The 15,694-nt window shown below is 35.7% G+C and overlaps 2 protein-coding genes across 2 annotated transcripts; one reads left to right on the top strand and one right to left on the bottom strand.

Moving 5' to 3' along the window:
• Window positions 1-923: 923 nt before the first annotated feature.
• Window positions 924-4,910, bottom strand: LOC149900368 (uncharacterized). The gene is made up of 2 exons (XM_090113241.1): window positions 3,154-4,910; window positions 924-2,302 (listed from the first exon to the last, which is right to left on the bottom strand). The coding sequence occupies exons 1-2, from the start codon at window positions 4,642-4,644 to the stop codon at window positions 2,177-2,179; spliced, it is 1,617 nt and encodes a 538-aa protein (XP_089969367.1). The 5' UTR covers window positions 4,645-4,910; the 3' UTR covers window positions 924-2,176.
• A 298-nt stretch (window positions 4,911-5,208) lies between these two features.
• Window positions 5,209-11,261, top strand: LOC149900369 (poly(A) RNA polymerase gld-2 homolog A-like). The gene is made up of 8 exons (XM_090113190.1): window positions 5,209-5,558; window positions 5,632-5,936; window positions 7,377-7,535; window positions 8,045-8,163; window positions 8,553-8,730; window positions 9,108-9,368; window positions 10,098-10,328; window positions 11,113-11,261. The coding sequence occupies exons 2-8, from the start codon at window positions 5,645-5,647 to the stop codon at window positions 11,253-11,255; spliced, it is 1,383 nt and encodes a 460-aa protein (XP_089969316.1). The 5' UTR covers window positions 5,209-5,558; window positions 5,632-5,644; the 3' UTR covers window positions 11,256-11,261.
• Window positions 11,262-15,694: the final 4,433 nt, after the last annotated feature.

The following is a 15,694-nucleotide window of genomic DNA, read 5'->3' on the forward strand; positions in this document are numbered from 1 at the left end:
CAAATAAAAGTGCACTTAAAACAATTGGTTCAAAAATACCAATGACTAAGCAAAATAAATAATGTTTATTAGAATTACATCACTAAATTAAATCGAGTGCAAAAATTGTAATTTCTAGAAGTTTCCTTAGAAAAGGGTGATTTTTACATATGATATTATCACTACATAGTATAAAATAAAGTCGCTTTCTCTGTCCCAGGTACCTACCAGTACCTACTCCCTATGTATGCTTAAATATTTAAATTTACGCAACGGATTTTGATGCGGTTTTTTTTTAATTGATAGAGTGATTCTGGATTCAAGAGGAAGGTTGTAGTATATAATTTATGTCGTTTTTGATAAAGCGGGCGAAGCCGCGGGCGGAAAGCTATATAATACAATTCCCGAATCAACCAACACGATATTTTAATTCTAGCACATGTTTGGCTTTAGTACATTCACATGCGACTTATAAATGCGAACTTTATTCCACACTAACAGTGTAGGTACGTAGGTAATATTGAAAAAGTTGAATAACCATGACACATTGCAAAAATTTTCAGGAATAAATCTCCTCAAACTATGTTGCATATATCCAAAAACATATAAATTAGAATTCCATTTTTTATTGGTGGCCTTCAAATATATACTTACTGAAGACAAAAAAATATTTATTAATTGTTGACCTACAAAAAAGTCAATGCAAGCATTTAAATCACAAAATAAAGATAATTTCAATGCAATAATGCGTCATTAATCATCCTCGATTATTATGATTTTAACACATTCTTTCATTGAGTCCTTTTAGATATAAAAAATATATAGTTAACTAACGTATGAGATTTAGAATTAGAATGTGTATAATAAAAATTAATATATCATAGATGTGCTCATTTCATGAAATGATTGATCATTTCACGAAATTGTCGCATTTCATGAAATGGCCAACATAGTTTGATCAGATCGTTAAATCGTCACGATTTGAACATCCACATTTAGCCAGATCGTGTAAAATATAGAGAGTCCATAAAATATTTAAAAAATTCAGAATATTTTAAGAACTTGTTTATTGTCATTTAAGTTAGTGCCTCGGCAGTGGCCGGCGAATGCCAGAAGCGAATCGCTTTTTAAAAAAGAAACAATTATAATAATATAGTAGGATATATAAATATAGTTAAAGGATTTTAGACGCATTTTTTCTTCAATATAAGATATCCGCAGTTTCCATAGTACTCGAACCTCTTCGTCGTAAATTATGAAGTTTTTAAATGCGAATAATTAAATTTTATCACTAAACACAGCGCTTGCAGCGCCTCTACCAATTATTAATGTAACTATTTTACGATATGATCAAATAATTTTGATTATTTCATGAAAAAACCGCGCGTTTAGTTGGCCATATCGAGAAACAATTTCTTATCATTGATCTGCTCAAACCACATCATGATGTGGCCAATAGACATTCAACCATTTCATGAAATGCGACCATTTCATGAAATGATCAATCATTTCATGAAATGAGCAAATCTACGATATGGCCACGACATATAAGACTACAGAATATAGATCATATAGCTAGTTCTTGAGCTAGTTTACTTAGAAACTGTATTCGAAATATTTTGTGTTTCTATTAATTTATGTTTGCCTAAATTCTGAATGTTGCCATTAATAAAAAACAAAAACAATATTGTTAATGGAAAACATAAAGATAAAAATTTGGCGCGAAATTCGAATGCGCTTTCGGTGCGCCATAGCAAATATTACACATCTACCCCATCCAAAAATTATGCTACAAAAATAAGACTTTTTAACATAAAATTTACTGCAGGGTGCTTTAATATTATATTGACCTGATTTAAGTAAACCATAAATTTATTTCTTAGAACAGGTAAATTTCGAGAATGTACATTATAATAATTATGACGTCGTTGACATTATAACATCATAAGTATTTAAATTTAAATGTACCTCTAAGTGCAAAGCTTTCTGAATAATAAATTACTTCTAGTTAAAAAATTAACACATACATAACTCGAGGCATTTTAACGAAATTAAAAAAGAATTGAAGATATATTTCTTCTTCTTTACATTCTAGCTGATTTAACATTTCTGTACAATAAAAACCACATTTCGTAATAATGGGGATATACCCATTAAAGTATGTATGATCCACCAATCTCAGAGTGAGCTATTCCTGTTATGAAACCAACTCGTCCAAGGCTTTGTCTCTGTTGAATTCATGTTTGGCAAGTGCTGCGGACGCTCTTCCTTCCGAAAATCCTAGATCCATCAGCTCTCCCAAGATGAGAAGACCTTCTATTACCTGGAAAAAATAATATTCATTGTTTACAAAATAAACAAAACTGGCCATACTTTTAATAATATTATTTTTCCACAACAGAGTAGACTTAACAAACTGTATATTTTATTTGTAAACTGTTTATTATAAGTGTTTCAGTCATAAATTCATAATGTTATATCATTTCATGATTCAATATTTTTTTATGAGATAAAAAAAATGAAAATTATTTCAACCCAGTTTATCTTAATAGTATTTCAATTTTAATTTTATATAACCTAGTCTTGTTTGATTATATTACACTTCAAATTCTTAACAAAGCCTGTAAAGTTAGGTCATTCAGGTCAATCAGAGATAATATTATGTCACATAAGTAGCTCAATTTACTTCACTTGAAGTGTCTCTGTAAAGATGTTGTAACTTGTTACAGAAAGGAATCTCTATAGTTTTGGAAATCTACCTCAAAAGTAAAAAAAACAATTTACATACACATCTTTTAGTTTGTTACTTATCTTCTTCTTGATTTTTAAACACAAAGATGGCTAAATGACTTAATTATTCATGCATCTAATAACAAAGGATTTGATAAATTTTATGCTGAACGGTATAGGGGATAAAAGTTAGTACATATTTTGAAGATGCGAACAAGAGCAAAATGTAGATTTTTATTGTTAAGATGAATGAATTAATTTAAATGGATTCAATAGTATCCTGAGAAAATTTTGTTAATTAAAAACTATACAATGCCCATTCACAGTCACAATCATTTTAACCCATTGAGCCCCGAACGGCCCGATCGGTCCACGGACCACGACACAATAGATTTTCTATTGTGTCTGTGATTCCGGGGCCTGAGTTATTATATTTCAACATACCTTCTTATCATTCTCTCCAACTAGGCTACACACTCTGGCTACCCTGTCCAAGGGAAAGCCCATACCATGAATTTTCTGACACATGTTCTGTAATTGTGGGGGAAATTTATCATATGGATTTGGCAACTGCTCAGTTTTTCTTCTTCTATGATCCTGTTTATCACTACTAGAAGATGACCTTGGAACCATTGCCACAGGTGCGGGACTAACATTGCAAGATCTCTCATTTGCTCTCAATTTTGCCGTCGCTAACTCCTCATTCAACTCCCTTACAATATCAGGAACACTTCTAGACCTAGACTTAACTATATTCTGAGAACTATTTGCTGCCGGCTCTTCTGTTACTTCATTAGTGTTTATTGTCTGTTGCGTATAATATGGTTGTTGGTAATAATAATAAGGCTGCGGGATATAGGTTGCTCCATTAGTTATTTGATTGATTTCTGCTGACGTGGTCGGCAATTGGTTGCTGTAATATTGATCTGTTACTGTATAAGGTTGTGTAGGAACATAATATTGATAATTGGGCATATATACATTATCAACAGGAATACTCCTATCACATATATTATCAGACTGTACATAATAGCCATTGGAGACTGGGTAATGCTGTGGAGACGAGTATATAATATTTTGACCCTGTATTGTCTGCTCCCCGTAAGCATTTGGTATATATGTGACACCTTCAATCTGAGCTTGTGTCGCACAATTTGCATAGCCTGGATAGACCTGTTCCTGATAATTTGGCACCTGACAGCTAGCTGTTGAGTCTCTCTGACTTTGCAACACTTGAGCTAATAATTCCATATCATTAATAGTTTTAAGTTCAACATTATCAAACGGGCTAGATGTGTCATTTTCAAAATCTTTGAATGTCATTGTTTCAACATTATGAGAGTACTGGGGTTTAGTAATTTTAGAACTTATCTTTAGTTCCTGCAATGGATCTGGATCATCAAGGAGACTTTGTTGGTAGTTTGACTGCACTTGTATGGGCTGCAAGATGCTAGTCTGTGAGTCTTGGATTGTACTACATGGCAAAGTAACATCTACACTTGTAGTTTTATCAATCTCTGGGCTATTGTCTTGAGTAGAACTTGTATCACAGTTTCGTTCTGGTTTTTCGTCAGGCGATAGGGCGCTGATCTCATCGGTGCTCGGGTAGGACACCTCGGACACACTGAGCTGCTTCAACTTTTCCTCTGCTTCAGCGGCGGCTATGGCGTCCAATTTCTTTTGTTTCGCTTCTTCCAATAATTGAAGACGATGTCGCCTTTCATTTTTCTTCGTTTCTTTTGCGCTTCTAAGCTCTTTGAGTTTAGAAAGTACATTACGTTCGAATGTAGGGCAATACTTGACGCATTCAACAACATTTTGCGCTCGCAAAGGACATTCTGTAATGCTATAAGGTAACTCGATTCGTGGAGGTCGCTTGTATTTTTCTGATATTTTAACGGGTACGCCGTCCATAAAATCTCCAAAATGTGACATATCAAATCACTTTAACGACTGATAACGATAATAAAATAAAACAAAGTTTGTATTTACACAATCTTAGCACTTTTAAGGTTACACTATCTTCTTTCGACGTCATCACTTGTTACACTAACATATTAAAGACATGCATAATGAACAAAAATTTCTCTGTAATCTCATGCTATGTGACCAACAATTTTACTAAAGACAAAATAATTTTAATTAATTTTATCAATTTAATCAGTAAACAGAGGCGAGAAAACCATTTGACGTTATCTGTCAAACTCAAACTCAAAACAAAAGTCAAAAACTATACAACGATATTGCTCGTAACAAAAATAAATCATATGATTCGATTTGTTGCTGTTTTTCTTTTAACAATTTTTCTCATAACTTATTTCAAATAGCCAATCTGTTGGTTATTTATTAATCAATGCAAAGTTATTGTTTTAATAAGTAATCTAATAGCTTTTTAAGCTAATTATTTGTTCATGGCTGCAAATCGAATACACGAGATTTGAAATAAAAAATGAAGTCTATCACGTGTAGATTACGTTCAAAACACCAGATGTCGCTAGTGTTGTTTCATTAAGTCATGGCGGATTTTTTCTTCTAATTTAGAGATTTACCTTTTAATTTTGTGGGTAGATTTGCTAAAAAAGACGTCGTATAATTAATTCGATCTGTTCGTACGGTGGAAGCAAAGCGACAAGAACGTTTAATTGAGTTCAACTTGAATCAAAGAAGATAGCCATCGACTTACAAGGAAATACGTCTGACGGATCGTCTCGGATTTCGGTGGTATATTAAAATAAGTGAAAATTATACAATTTAGACGTCGCACCGTATTAATTAAATATTACAATTAGCATGATAAAATAAGCGACTGCAACTGGACACGTCACTATATTTTACAGTTGCAGAAAAAGGTTTGTACACGAATAGAAAATCTCGTGCGGTTACCGGTGTTATTTATTATTCAAGGCTTTATTCTATTTGCAGATATTGAGGCAAAATGAATGAAGGTGCACCTATAGTGTACCATGGGAACGGTGGGTTCGGCGCACCCGGAATATATGTAGGCCAGGGTCAAATGGAACGTCAAAATCGGCAATATCCTATGGAAGTTGTTCAAATGATTGGTGGTGTTGGGATGCGCGGGATGGGCTCCCCCAGACAGGGAATGCAGCGCAGGTGGCAGCCACGCAGGGAGCGACAGCAAAAAGGCGAAAATGCATTTGGATATGATTCAGATGACTCCAGCCTATCAAGTAATGCCTCTGGCTCAAATAAATCTAGTGAAAAAGGTAAGATTTGTATATTCATTTGTGTATAATGTGCATAATGTTAATTTAGCTGTTGCTATAGGAGCCATTTTTATTATTTTCATGTACCCTCATTTTTTTGCTATGATCTGGTTTTAATATTTATCTTATCTGATCAACTCATTTTTTTTTCATAATGTTTCTGTTTTCATGTAAATCTGTTTTATTTTGTGACATATCTAATAATGTTAAATGTGTTATGACCTTGTAGTCTTTTAAGATAAAACAAGTTTCCCATTGATCAATGCTATGATAAATTTGAATTTACCAAGCATGTAACTTTAACCCATTGAGCCCCGAATGGCCAGATCCGACCGCGACACAATAGATTTTCTATTGTGTCTGTGATTCTGGGGCCTGATGGAATAAAAAGGTTTTAAATTATTAAATTATCTTTAAACAACATTATTGTACATGTAACATGTGTAATATTTCACGATTTTTTGATATAAGCTGTTTTACAATACTATTAAAAATTTATTTTGATATAATTTACTTCTAATAAGAATCATATCATGTTTGTATGTCAACCGATAATTCAATTAACACTTTTCATTACCTTGGGATAACAATTGACACAATGGGTGACTAAATTCCTATAGTACAATTTTTTTAGATATGTTTATTTTAAAGATATTTTAAGGAATATACATGGGAAATCATTTAAATACATATTTTCATTTATATTCTTTAAAAATCTGGAGGGTCATGATACCGTGGAGGAACACGTACCATCATGGAGTAACAATTCAATGTTCACAAAGATAAAATAATGAGCCATGCAATGATATTTAAGAGATACTCTCATACTGAAAAATTGTAACGGTGCATATGTAAAAATTGTGACTATTGAAGTTGAAGAGAAATTATAATAGACATAGGAGATATTATGTGATGTGTGTGACTGTGTCACAAATGATCGGGTCACAAATACACCCAATATCACAATGTATTTTATTATGGCACTATACCTACTGAACTTATTAATTCTTTAACTCACAAAATGAAAATCCTACTAATATTATAAATGCGAAAGTTTCTGAGGATGTGTGTGTGTTTGTTACTCTTTCACGCAAATACTACTGAACCAATTACAATGAAAATTAGCACACATAATATGAAGGATAACGTGGATTATCACATAGGATAGGTTTTATCCCAGAAATTCCTATTCTAGTAATACCTAATAACAAGAGGGATAACTGATTCCATGTATTTTTTACTTTATTGAAAGTCTCATGTTCAATTTGATCCATAAAATTTTTTTTCAGTTTACAGTATGCATAAATATTTAATTAATTTTGCAACCTTATATGTATATCAGTTTAATTATTATTTGTATTTAAAAATTTAAAGTAATTGTTTCCGAATCCCATGAGGAAATTTATCTGTCGTTTTTTCTATATTTAATTGAATTTCCAGGGGACAAGCGCGACTCTGGCAGCTCGACGAACAACGTGAGCCGCGAGTGGCGCGCGCGCAACCGCCGCGAGCACCGGCCGCGTAGGATCGCGCCCGATCGCTACCTCACTGCTGCGTACCCGTTTCAGGTCAAGTTCACGCCTGATGATTTGTTGAACGGTGAGTAGGGGTGATGATGATGAGAGATGACACACACATAAATGCGCATATACATACATGCACACATACACACGAAAATCGCTACCTCACCGCCGCATACCCGTTTCAGGTCAAGTTCACGCCTGATGACTTGTTGAACGGTGAGTAGGGATGATGATGAGAGATGATAACACACACATAAATGCGCACATACATCCATGCACGCATACACGCATACACACGTAAAAGGCATAAGTCGTATGTGATCTCATATATAGTATAAATGGTTCTAAGAAACTGTTTGAAAAATAAAAACCCATTTTTGGTTTATAAGGACATAGTTCTAGTACATAAAAATTCATAAATCAGACTCGATTCAGTTTGATTGTGTCTTGAATACAATACAACTTAAAGGAAAGAGTAGCAAAAAAATTTCTTTCCATGTTATGCCTTTTTCTACAAAGAAATCCTGAAAAGTTTCAAGTAAGTTTATGTTTAGAATTGTAAGTGAAGACTGTGTTTATTTTCAGGCTCGAATTGGGACACACTATCACAAGAGATCTGGGACAAGTTCATAAAGTCCCAGCAGACTGAGGAGACATTCCACAAGAAGATGAACTTATGGAGATATCTTTATATCACTATTAAGGTGAGCAAAGCGTGTGATATTATTTGGGTTTTACATTTTGAACCATACAAAAAAACTGATTGTATTGGCTCTGCTTGGGCTGAATAGAGATAAAAACTCTTTCTTAGTTTACTAACTCAGTATCTTTTGAAATATGAAATCTTGGACATCATAATCTGTGTATCATAATATTTTTTGTATGTATTGTATAAAATCAGTTTATCAATGCAAAATAAAAAAAAACACCTAGTTTCAAATCTTGTTCTGCAAAAGAAATAACATAGTATAGATTCTTTTACAATATTCATTGCTGTTGAACTGTTTTTACATTGAGAAAATTTCCATAATAATTCTTCATTGACCAAATTTCATTTCCCATCTTACAATATGTACTATTGTTCCGTCCGCAGTCAATATTCCCCCGCTACGGGCTCTACGTGGTGGGCTCCACAATGTCGGGCTTCGGCCTCGAGTCGTCAGACATGGACCTGTGCCTGTACGTGCGTGCGCTCGCGCATCTCGAGCCGCGTGCGCACGCGCTGCTGCACCTCGACTATATACTCGCCTATATACGCGCTATTGATCCTAGTTAGTATTTGTTTTAGTGTTATAAGTAAAAAGTTGAAATTTTTTTTTACAATTGTGCAATTTGTTAGTATTTCAATGCAAACTTTTTGCTATCCGCATTTGAAAATAATACAAACGATTCAAAGTCATTGATTTTCGTTTTCCATGAAAATATCGTAATTTTAATTCTTATTTTCGTAATTTTTTAGTAATGAATTGCATAACTTGCGTGTGCATAAAATATAATCATATTCTTATATGATTATACTATATAACAAAAAGAAGAGAATTTTATTTATTATAAAAATTCTGTTCTTTTTGTTCGACTTTAACATATAAAATTAGCTACTACACGAACAGCTATCAGATAACATAAGCATGTTGCACGTGTGTTGCAGACGCGGAGCTGATCCAGGCGAAGGTGCCGATCCTGAAGTTCCGCGACGCGCGCGCGGGCGTGCACGTGGACCTGAACTGCAACAACGTGGTGGGCGTGCGCAACACGGAGCTGCTGCTGTGGTTCTCGCGCGCGGACTGGCGCGTGCGGCCCCTGGTGGCCGTGGCCAAGCTGTGGGCGCGCGCGCACCGCGTCAACGACGCAAGGCGCCGCACGCTCTCGTCCTACGCGCTCACGCTCATGGTCATACACTTTCTGCAGTGTGAGTGTTAAATGTATTAGTGCGCTCACGCTCATGGTCATACACTTTCTGCAGTGTGAGTGTTATCAATGTATTAGTGCGCTCACGCTCATGGTCATACACTTTCTGCAGTGTGAGTGTTATCAATGTATTAGTGCGCTCACGCTCATGGTCATACACTTTCTGCAGTGTGAGTGTTGAATGTATTAGTGCGCTCACGCTCATGGTCATACACTTTCTGCAGTGTGAGTGTTATCAATGTATTAGTGCGCTCACGCTCATGGTCATACACTTTCTGCAGTGTGAGTGTTATCAATGTATTAGTGCGCTCACGCTCATGGTCATACACTTTCTGCAGTGTGAGTGTTGTGAATGTATTAGTTGAGTTGCAGCGTTAAGGAATATATGGAAGATGGGATCTTAGGATTATGATATATGTACTTACTAGCTGGCTAGCTAGGTTTTACCCGCATTGCTCCGCTCCTGTTGGTCGTAGCATGATGATTGAGAAAGGCTGTATGCCTTCTTCGATAAATGAGCTATCTAATATTGAAAGAATTTTTCAAATCGAACCAGCAGTTCCTGAGATTAGTGCGTTCAAACAAACTCTTCAACTTTATAAAATTAACATGATTTTAAAAGAGTAACTACGGTGTTTCTTGCCGGTTCTCTTTAGATAGGGCTATCGAATTGAATGAATAAATTAGTGAGTTTGAATCTCGCACTAAGTTGTAAACTGTTTGGTGTCAGGCGGCGCGAAGCCGGCGATCCTGCCTTGCGCTCGCGAGGCGGCGTGCGGCGCGGCGCGGGCGCGGCCCGCCAACCGCACGCCGCTGGGCGAGCTGTTCGTGCAGCTGCTGCAGTACTACGCGCACTTCCCGTACGAGCGCATGTGCGTGTCGGTGCGCGCCGCGCGCCGCCTGCCGCGCGCCGACTGCCGCATGCACGACCCGCACGTGCAGCAGCTCATCTGTGTCGAGGGTGAGTCAACATTTCCCGTAAAACTATTTGTTCAGCAACAACAATGTGTTCAACGACAACAAATTGTTTAACTACAACAATTTGTTCAACAACTGCTGTTCAACAACAACAAAAATCTGTTCAACAACAACAACCATTTGTTCAACAACTGCAACCATTTGTTCAACAATAACAACAACCATTTGTTTAACAACAGCAACAATCTGTTCATTTATTTAACAACAACAACCATTTGTTCAACAATAGCAACCATTTGTTCAAGAATAGCAACAATCAAACAGTTCAGTATGTTGTCATAAGTTTTCATAAAAAAATATCATGCCATTTTATTTCTTTGTTTTTACGGATTTATTTCGGAAATATTATAATCATCATATAACATTATGTACATACTATTGCGATTTATTGAATAATTTACCTTAATTTGAAGATCATTTGAAAATATAAAAAAATTACCATGCTAATAAATTCCATGTCGAAACAAGCCTATTGTTCCATTGAGACAATTTAATTACTATACTATTATGACTATGATTAAGTTTTTACAGAATACCCATTTTGGTCATAATGATAATTGGATTGTAATTGACCCTTTATTGTTTACATAGAAAATTATAAAGGGTATTTTAGTTTTACATAATATCATTAAACTGTTTATGATTTTACAAGAATAGATTATATAATATATATTATGTACATTGACTTTTTAATCAATTGTTTGAGCGTTGAACTTTAATGTTCCAATATTGCATACAGTGTCATAACTCGTTTTCTCTGTCCGCAGAACCGTTTGACCTGTCCAATACGGCGCGTTCCGTCTACGACCCGGAGTCGTTCGAGAAGATCGTGACAGCTTTCCGCGAGAGCTACCAGCGTCTCTCCGCCGGCATGCGGCTGGCGGACGCGTGGCCCGCGCCGCAGCGATGATGCCCGCCGCGCGCCCGGGGCCCGCCGCCCGACCGGGGCCCGCCGCCCGACCGGGGCCCGCCGCCCGCCCGGGGCCCGCCGCCCGACGACCCGCCGCTAGGCCGACCGACTGGCAGGACCGCGGTGGTCTAGCCTGTGGTGCGAACCAGTGATGTGATGTGCCAGGGCGATCGCCCCACTCGGCTTGTGACAGTGAAATTGTGAAGTGATCTTGACAGTGTTGCAAGGACTCGCCGGTTGGGATTCGTTTGGTTCGCTCGATTAGTAGGGACTCATGAAAATAGGAGCAGCCTCGTGTAATGTTTAACGTGACTCCACTGGGACTCGTCTCTTGCAACATTATCGCGTACAAAGCTATATTATAATAGGGTGCAGTCCCAAATAGTGCCGTAACAATAATCGACTGGCTGTGATATGCGACTGAATCCCTGTATATATGTAGTCGTAGTATAGTACTTAGCGTCCGACCGGAAATATCTCGGCGGTCGGTCGTCCGCCGGCCCGGCGGCTCTGTCCCGCCCTGTCCCGTTCACTCGGCGCGGGACAGAGCCCCCGCCCGCCTGCAATGCATTTTTAGTTCCTACTTTTTCACAGACGGCCACTTATTATTTATAGTACATATTTTATATTTATAGAACTATTGTCACTATGGACATATGTTAAATCACATAGTGCCATGTTTTTAGTTAGTGTTGTTACTAGTCAGTTACGGCCCACCAAAGAGTGTCCGCTCTGAAATCGGTCGAGACGCGCATACTGAGACCAGATTGTTGGCCGGTTTCACTTGGAGACTGACGCACGGAATCCACTCGGCATCGAATATGAAACGCATTTGTCCGTAACTTTAGCTCGTCCCGCACCGAAGCTGCCTCGAAAGCGTCCTATTATAATTTTGAATATTTATATTTATAAGTTATTTAATGGTGTAAATAGTAAGAATGAAAGAGAACTATTGTTGAAACGTTTTAGTCGTGTTGTATGTATGTTTTATGTAAATAGTTATTTTTTGTGATGTAAAGAGTAAATGACAAAAAATATATTGGAAGTTGTTGTACAAGTTACGATAAGCTTGGCTCGGAAGCGCTGGGCACGAGCCGCTGGGACTCCCCCGCTTCACTTGGTACATCAGACACGCATGTATGAATCACATTCCATCGTTCAGTATTGCGCTATTCGGCATCGAGATCAAAATTTTCTGTGATATTTCAGCAATAATTTTTCATCAAAGGCTTTTTTTGGTGCTATTTGCGAGCCGATATGAACATTGAATGGTGCTAAATATTTAAATAATTTTATACGACTGCTTTCTCTGTTGAAGTTTGTTTCCATAGTGGATACGAGATGAAATATAAAACAAAGCATATCTTTAAAATAATAAAGAATGTAGTAATTGTTATCTCTTACGTAGGCGTGTTAGAGCAGATATAATGAGACGTTGTTACTCCCGCACAGGTCGAGGGATATATATTTTAAAATTTGTACGGCCTTATGAAATACACCAAACTATTTTATACACCTTCAATATATTACTTAGCATGGAGTCGGATTTCAATAATGAATTTTATTTTTATAATAACAATTTTTGAAAATTAGATTTGAAATTACGTTTTACAATATTTATTTCCGTATTTGTTTTGATGGTTTTATCGGAAACGTGAGTCCACGAACGCTTATCTTCATCGATCAGTCGCCCGGCAACTCTTTGTATAGTTTAAATAAGTTTTATATTGATTTTACGTATACTGCGTTGGCGTACCGCCTCTGAATATAAAAGTACAATAAATAAAGTTTAATCAGTAAGAAAACTTTATGAATATATTATAAAAAATTGCATCTCGAAAACTTAATTTAAAGAAAAAATATAAAAAACCGAAAGCAATAAAAAATTAAAATAAAAAGACAAAAAAAAATTTAAAAATTAATAAAAAAAATCCAAAAAAAAATACTAAAAAATAATTGAGGAAAATTCTTAAAAAAAGAATTTTACATAATCAGCGTATCCCCGGCGGTAGCCGCACACGCTGCCGCCGGAATCCAATCGATATAATCTTTCCCCGATCCCACAAATTTATTTTATTTAAGCAGTTTGTATTCAAATCTAACAAGTAATATTAAGCAAGTTGCGGAATGTTTTCAATTTGAATCTTAACTATTGGCTAAAATGTATGGGGTGCTAGTAATAATCACTGCCAAAGTATTGTGTATTTTATATATAAGGCAGGGGGTACACGAGTATTGGATTTTTGTTTACACGTTGAATGGATTTAAAATTCGGCTGCTGTCACATCCTTTTTTGATTTTATAATGTTTAACAAGAAATTGTAATATTAGTCTCAATTCATTTAACTATCTGATTTTAAATAATGCATTTTATAATCACGTAATCATGTTTCTAAGTACATTTTTTTATTTATACACGCATGTAATATTACGTAGCCGCTATTTTAAAATCCATTCATTCAATAAAATGTATCGGTTTGTGTTTCAACAGAATAAAGTGCAAATTTACAAGAATCTATTGCTTTATTTGTCATCCGGCGTTTATACTCATTTGCAGTTTATTATATTGACACAAGCAAGGTTAAAATTGTACAAAATTTATTGTAAAATATATTATTAAATATATACAAACTGCCACAAAAACGATTTTTATTTCAAGCCCTAAATATACAGGTTTTAGTGTTTGACCGATTTTTATACAAGTTCGCAAGTGCGAAAATTGCGTCTGTAGGCGCATTTAAAAATTAATATTATAATCTTAATACTATTATAAAGGCGAAAGTTTGTAAGGATGTATGGATGTTTGTTACTCTTTCACGTAAAAACTACTGAACCGATTACAATGAAATTTAGCACACATATAGAGGGTAACTTGGATTAACACATAGGATAGGTTTTATCCCGGAAATCCCACGGGAACGGGAACTATGCGGGTTTTCCTTTGAAAACGCGGGCGAAGCCGCGGGCGGAAATCTAGTCTTATTTATAATAATAAAATATTGTCACTGATCCTTGAAAACTGTAGTCTGAAATCTGCCCATTTAAAGTGGGTCATAATCGACTCCATGAAGTCGGTTACATATACAAACATACAGGTTTATAATATTAGTATACATTTCCCATGGGTACATAACGCAGTTTGCGACCTTTTGAAAACTAATTATGTATCTACAGAAGGTGGAAGTGGCACCCAGTCAGTTTGATATCACGTACCTAGGTTAGCAGATAGTCATTGAACTTCACCCGACACTACAAAGTAAATGAGCGATTATTTTAATTTCTTGGTTTCTATTTCTAATAATTTACCTGAATCTGACTCACGTTAGATAATAATTATGTATATACAAATTGGTTTTTAAGTACAAATATGAATTTTATGACAGAAGACTGGCCAGTGGTTTTGTTCACGTGGTTCACGTGGTAGATTATTCGGTAGATACCACGTATTGAATTAATAAATAGTACAGAGACAAAGCTTCTTAAGAATGTGCAAAATTCTTAACTATTTTGGTAGGGCTCCGGCAGTTAAGTGTTAACTATGTGGTACAGGGGGGTAACCGGCATCTCTTATAGCAAGCTTATTATAACATTACTATGTCTTTTCGTACCGTGACACCCTTAACGCAAGCTTGTTGCAGCGTTAAACTGATTTTGTTTTTCTAGCAATTTTGATGACGTCACTCGTAATAGTTCACTCAATTATTGGGACCGGTGCGAACTGCGATCTATTTGACAATTTGACAGTTATCAGATAATAATAGAACTTTACATCGGCTTGTTCGAAGAAAAGGCTTCAAACCTTTTGATTTAAGAAGAATCGTGTACCTAAATAGTAAACAAGTGCGTAATCATCACGAGTCCCTATGAGATATGGGGGCATCATATGAACAATTTGAAAATACAATATAACCTACAGATTTATCTGTGTAAGTACCATATAATGTAAGTACCATACCCAATGCAAATCTATTTAAAAATACGTCTGTATAAGTACACATTCTCCACTTGTTCTTTCTCTGTATAATAAAATGCAACTCTACTTATTCCCTAAACATAAATTTTATCTAATACTTAATGTAAATCTATAAAAGATTGTTTATTATTTCTTCATGATTCAATATATTTTATCATGTTATTATTTACCCATATAGAATATCTTATATATAAAATTCTCGTGTCACAATGTTAGTCTGCATACTCTTCCGAAACGGGTGGACCGATTCTCATGAAATTTTCTGTGCATACCGGGTAAGTCTGAGAATCGGCCAACATCTATTTTTCATATATGTACCACGGGCGAAGCCGGGGCGGACCGCTAGTAAGACTATAAAAGTAAATCTACACTCAAATACACTACCCATATTATACTTATGTAATCTGTTGTTACTTGGATCTCATTTAATTTTGAGAAATAAAACCATTATTTATTTCCAGATTCT

Source organism: Colias eurytheme, chromosome 19 (assembly GCF_061535395.1).
Source record: "Colias eurytheme isolate Ceu_HAF_F1 chromosome 19, ilColEury1 Martin Lab GWU primary, whole genome shotgun sequence".
In the NCBI taxonomy this organism is placed as follows: Eukaryota; Metazoa; Arthropoda; class Insecta; order Lepidoptera; family Pieridae; genus Colias; species Colias eurytheme.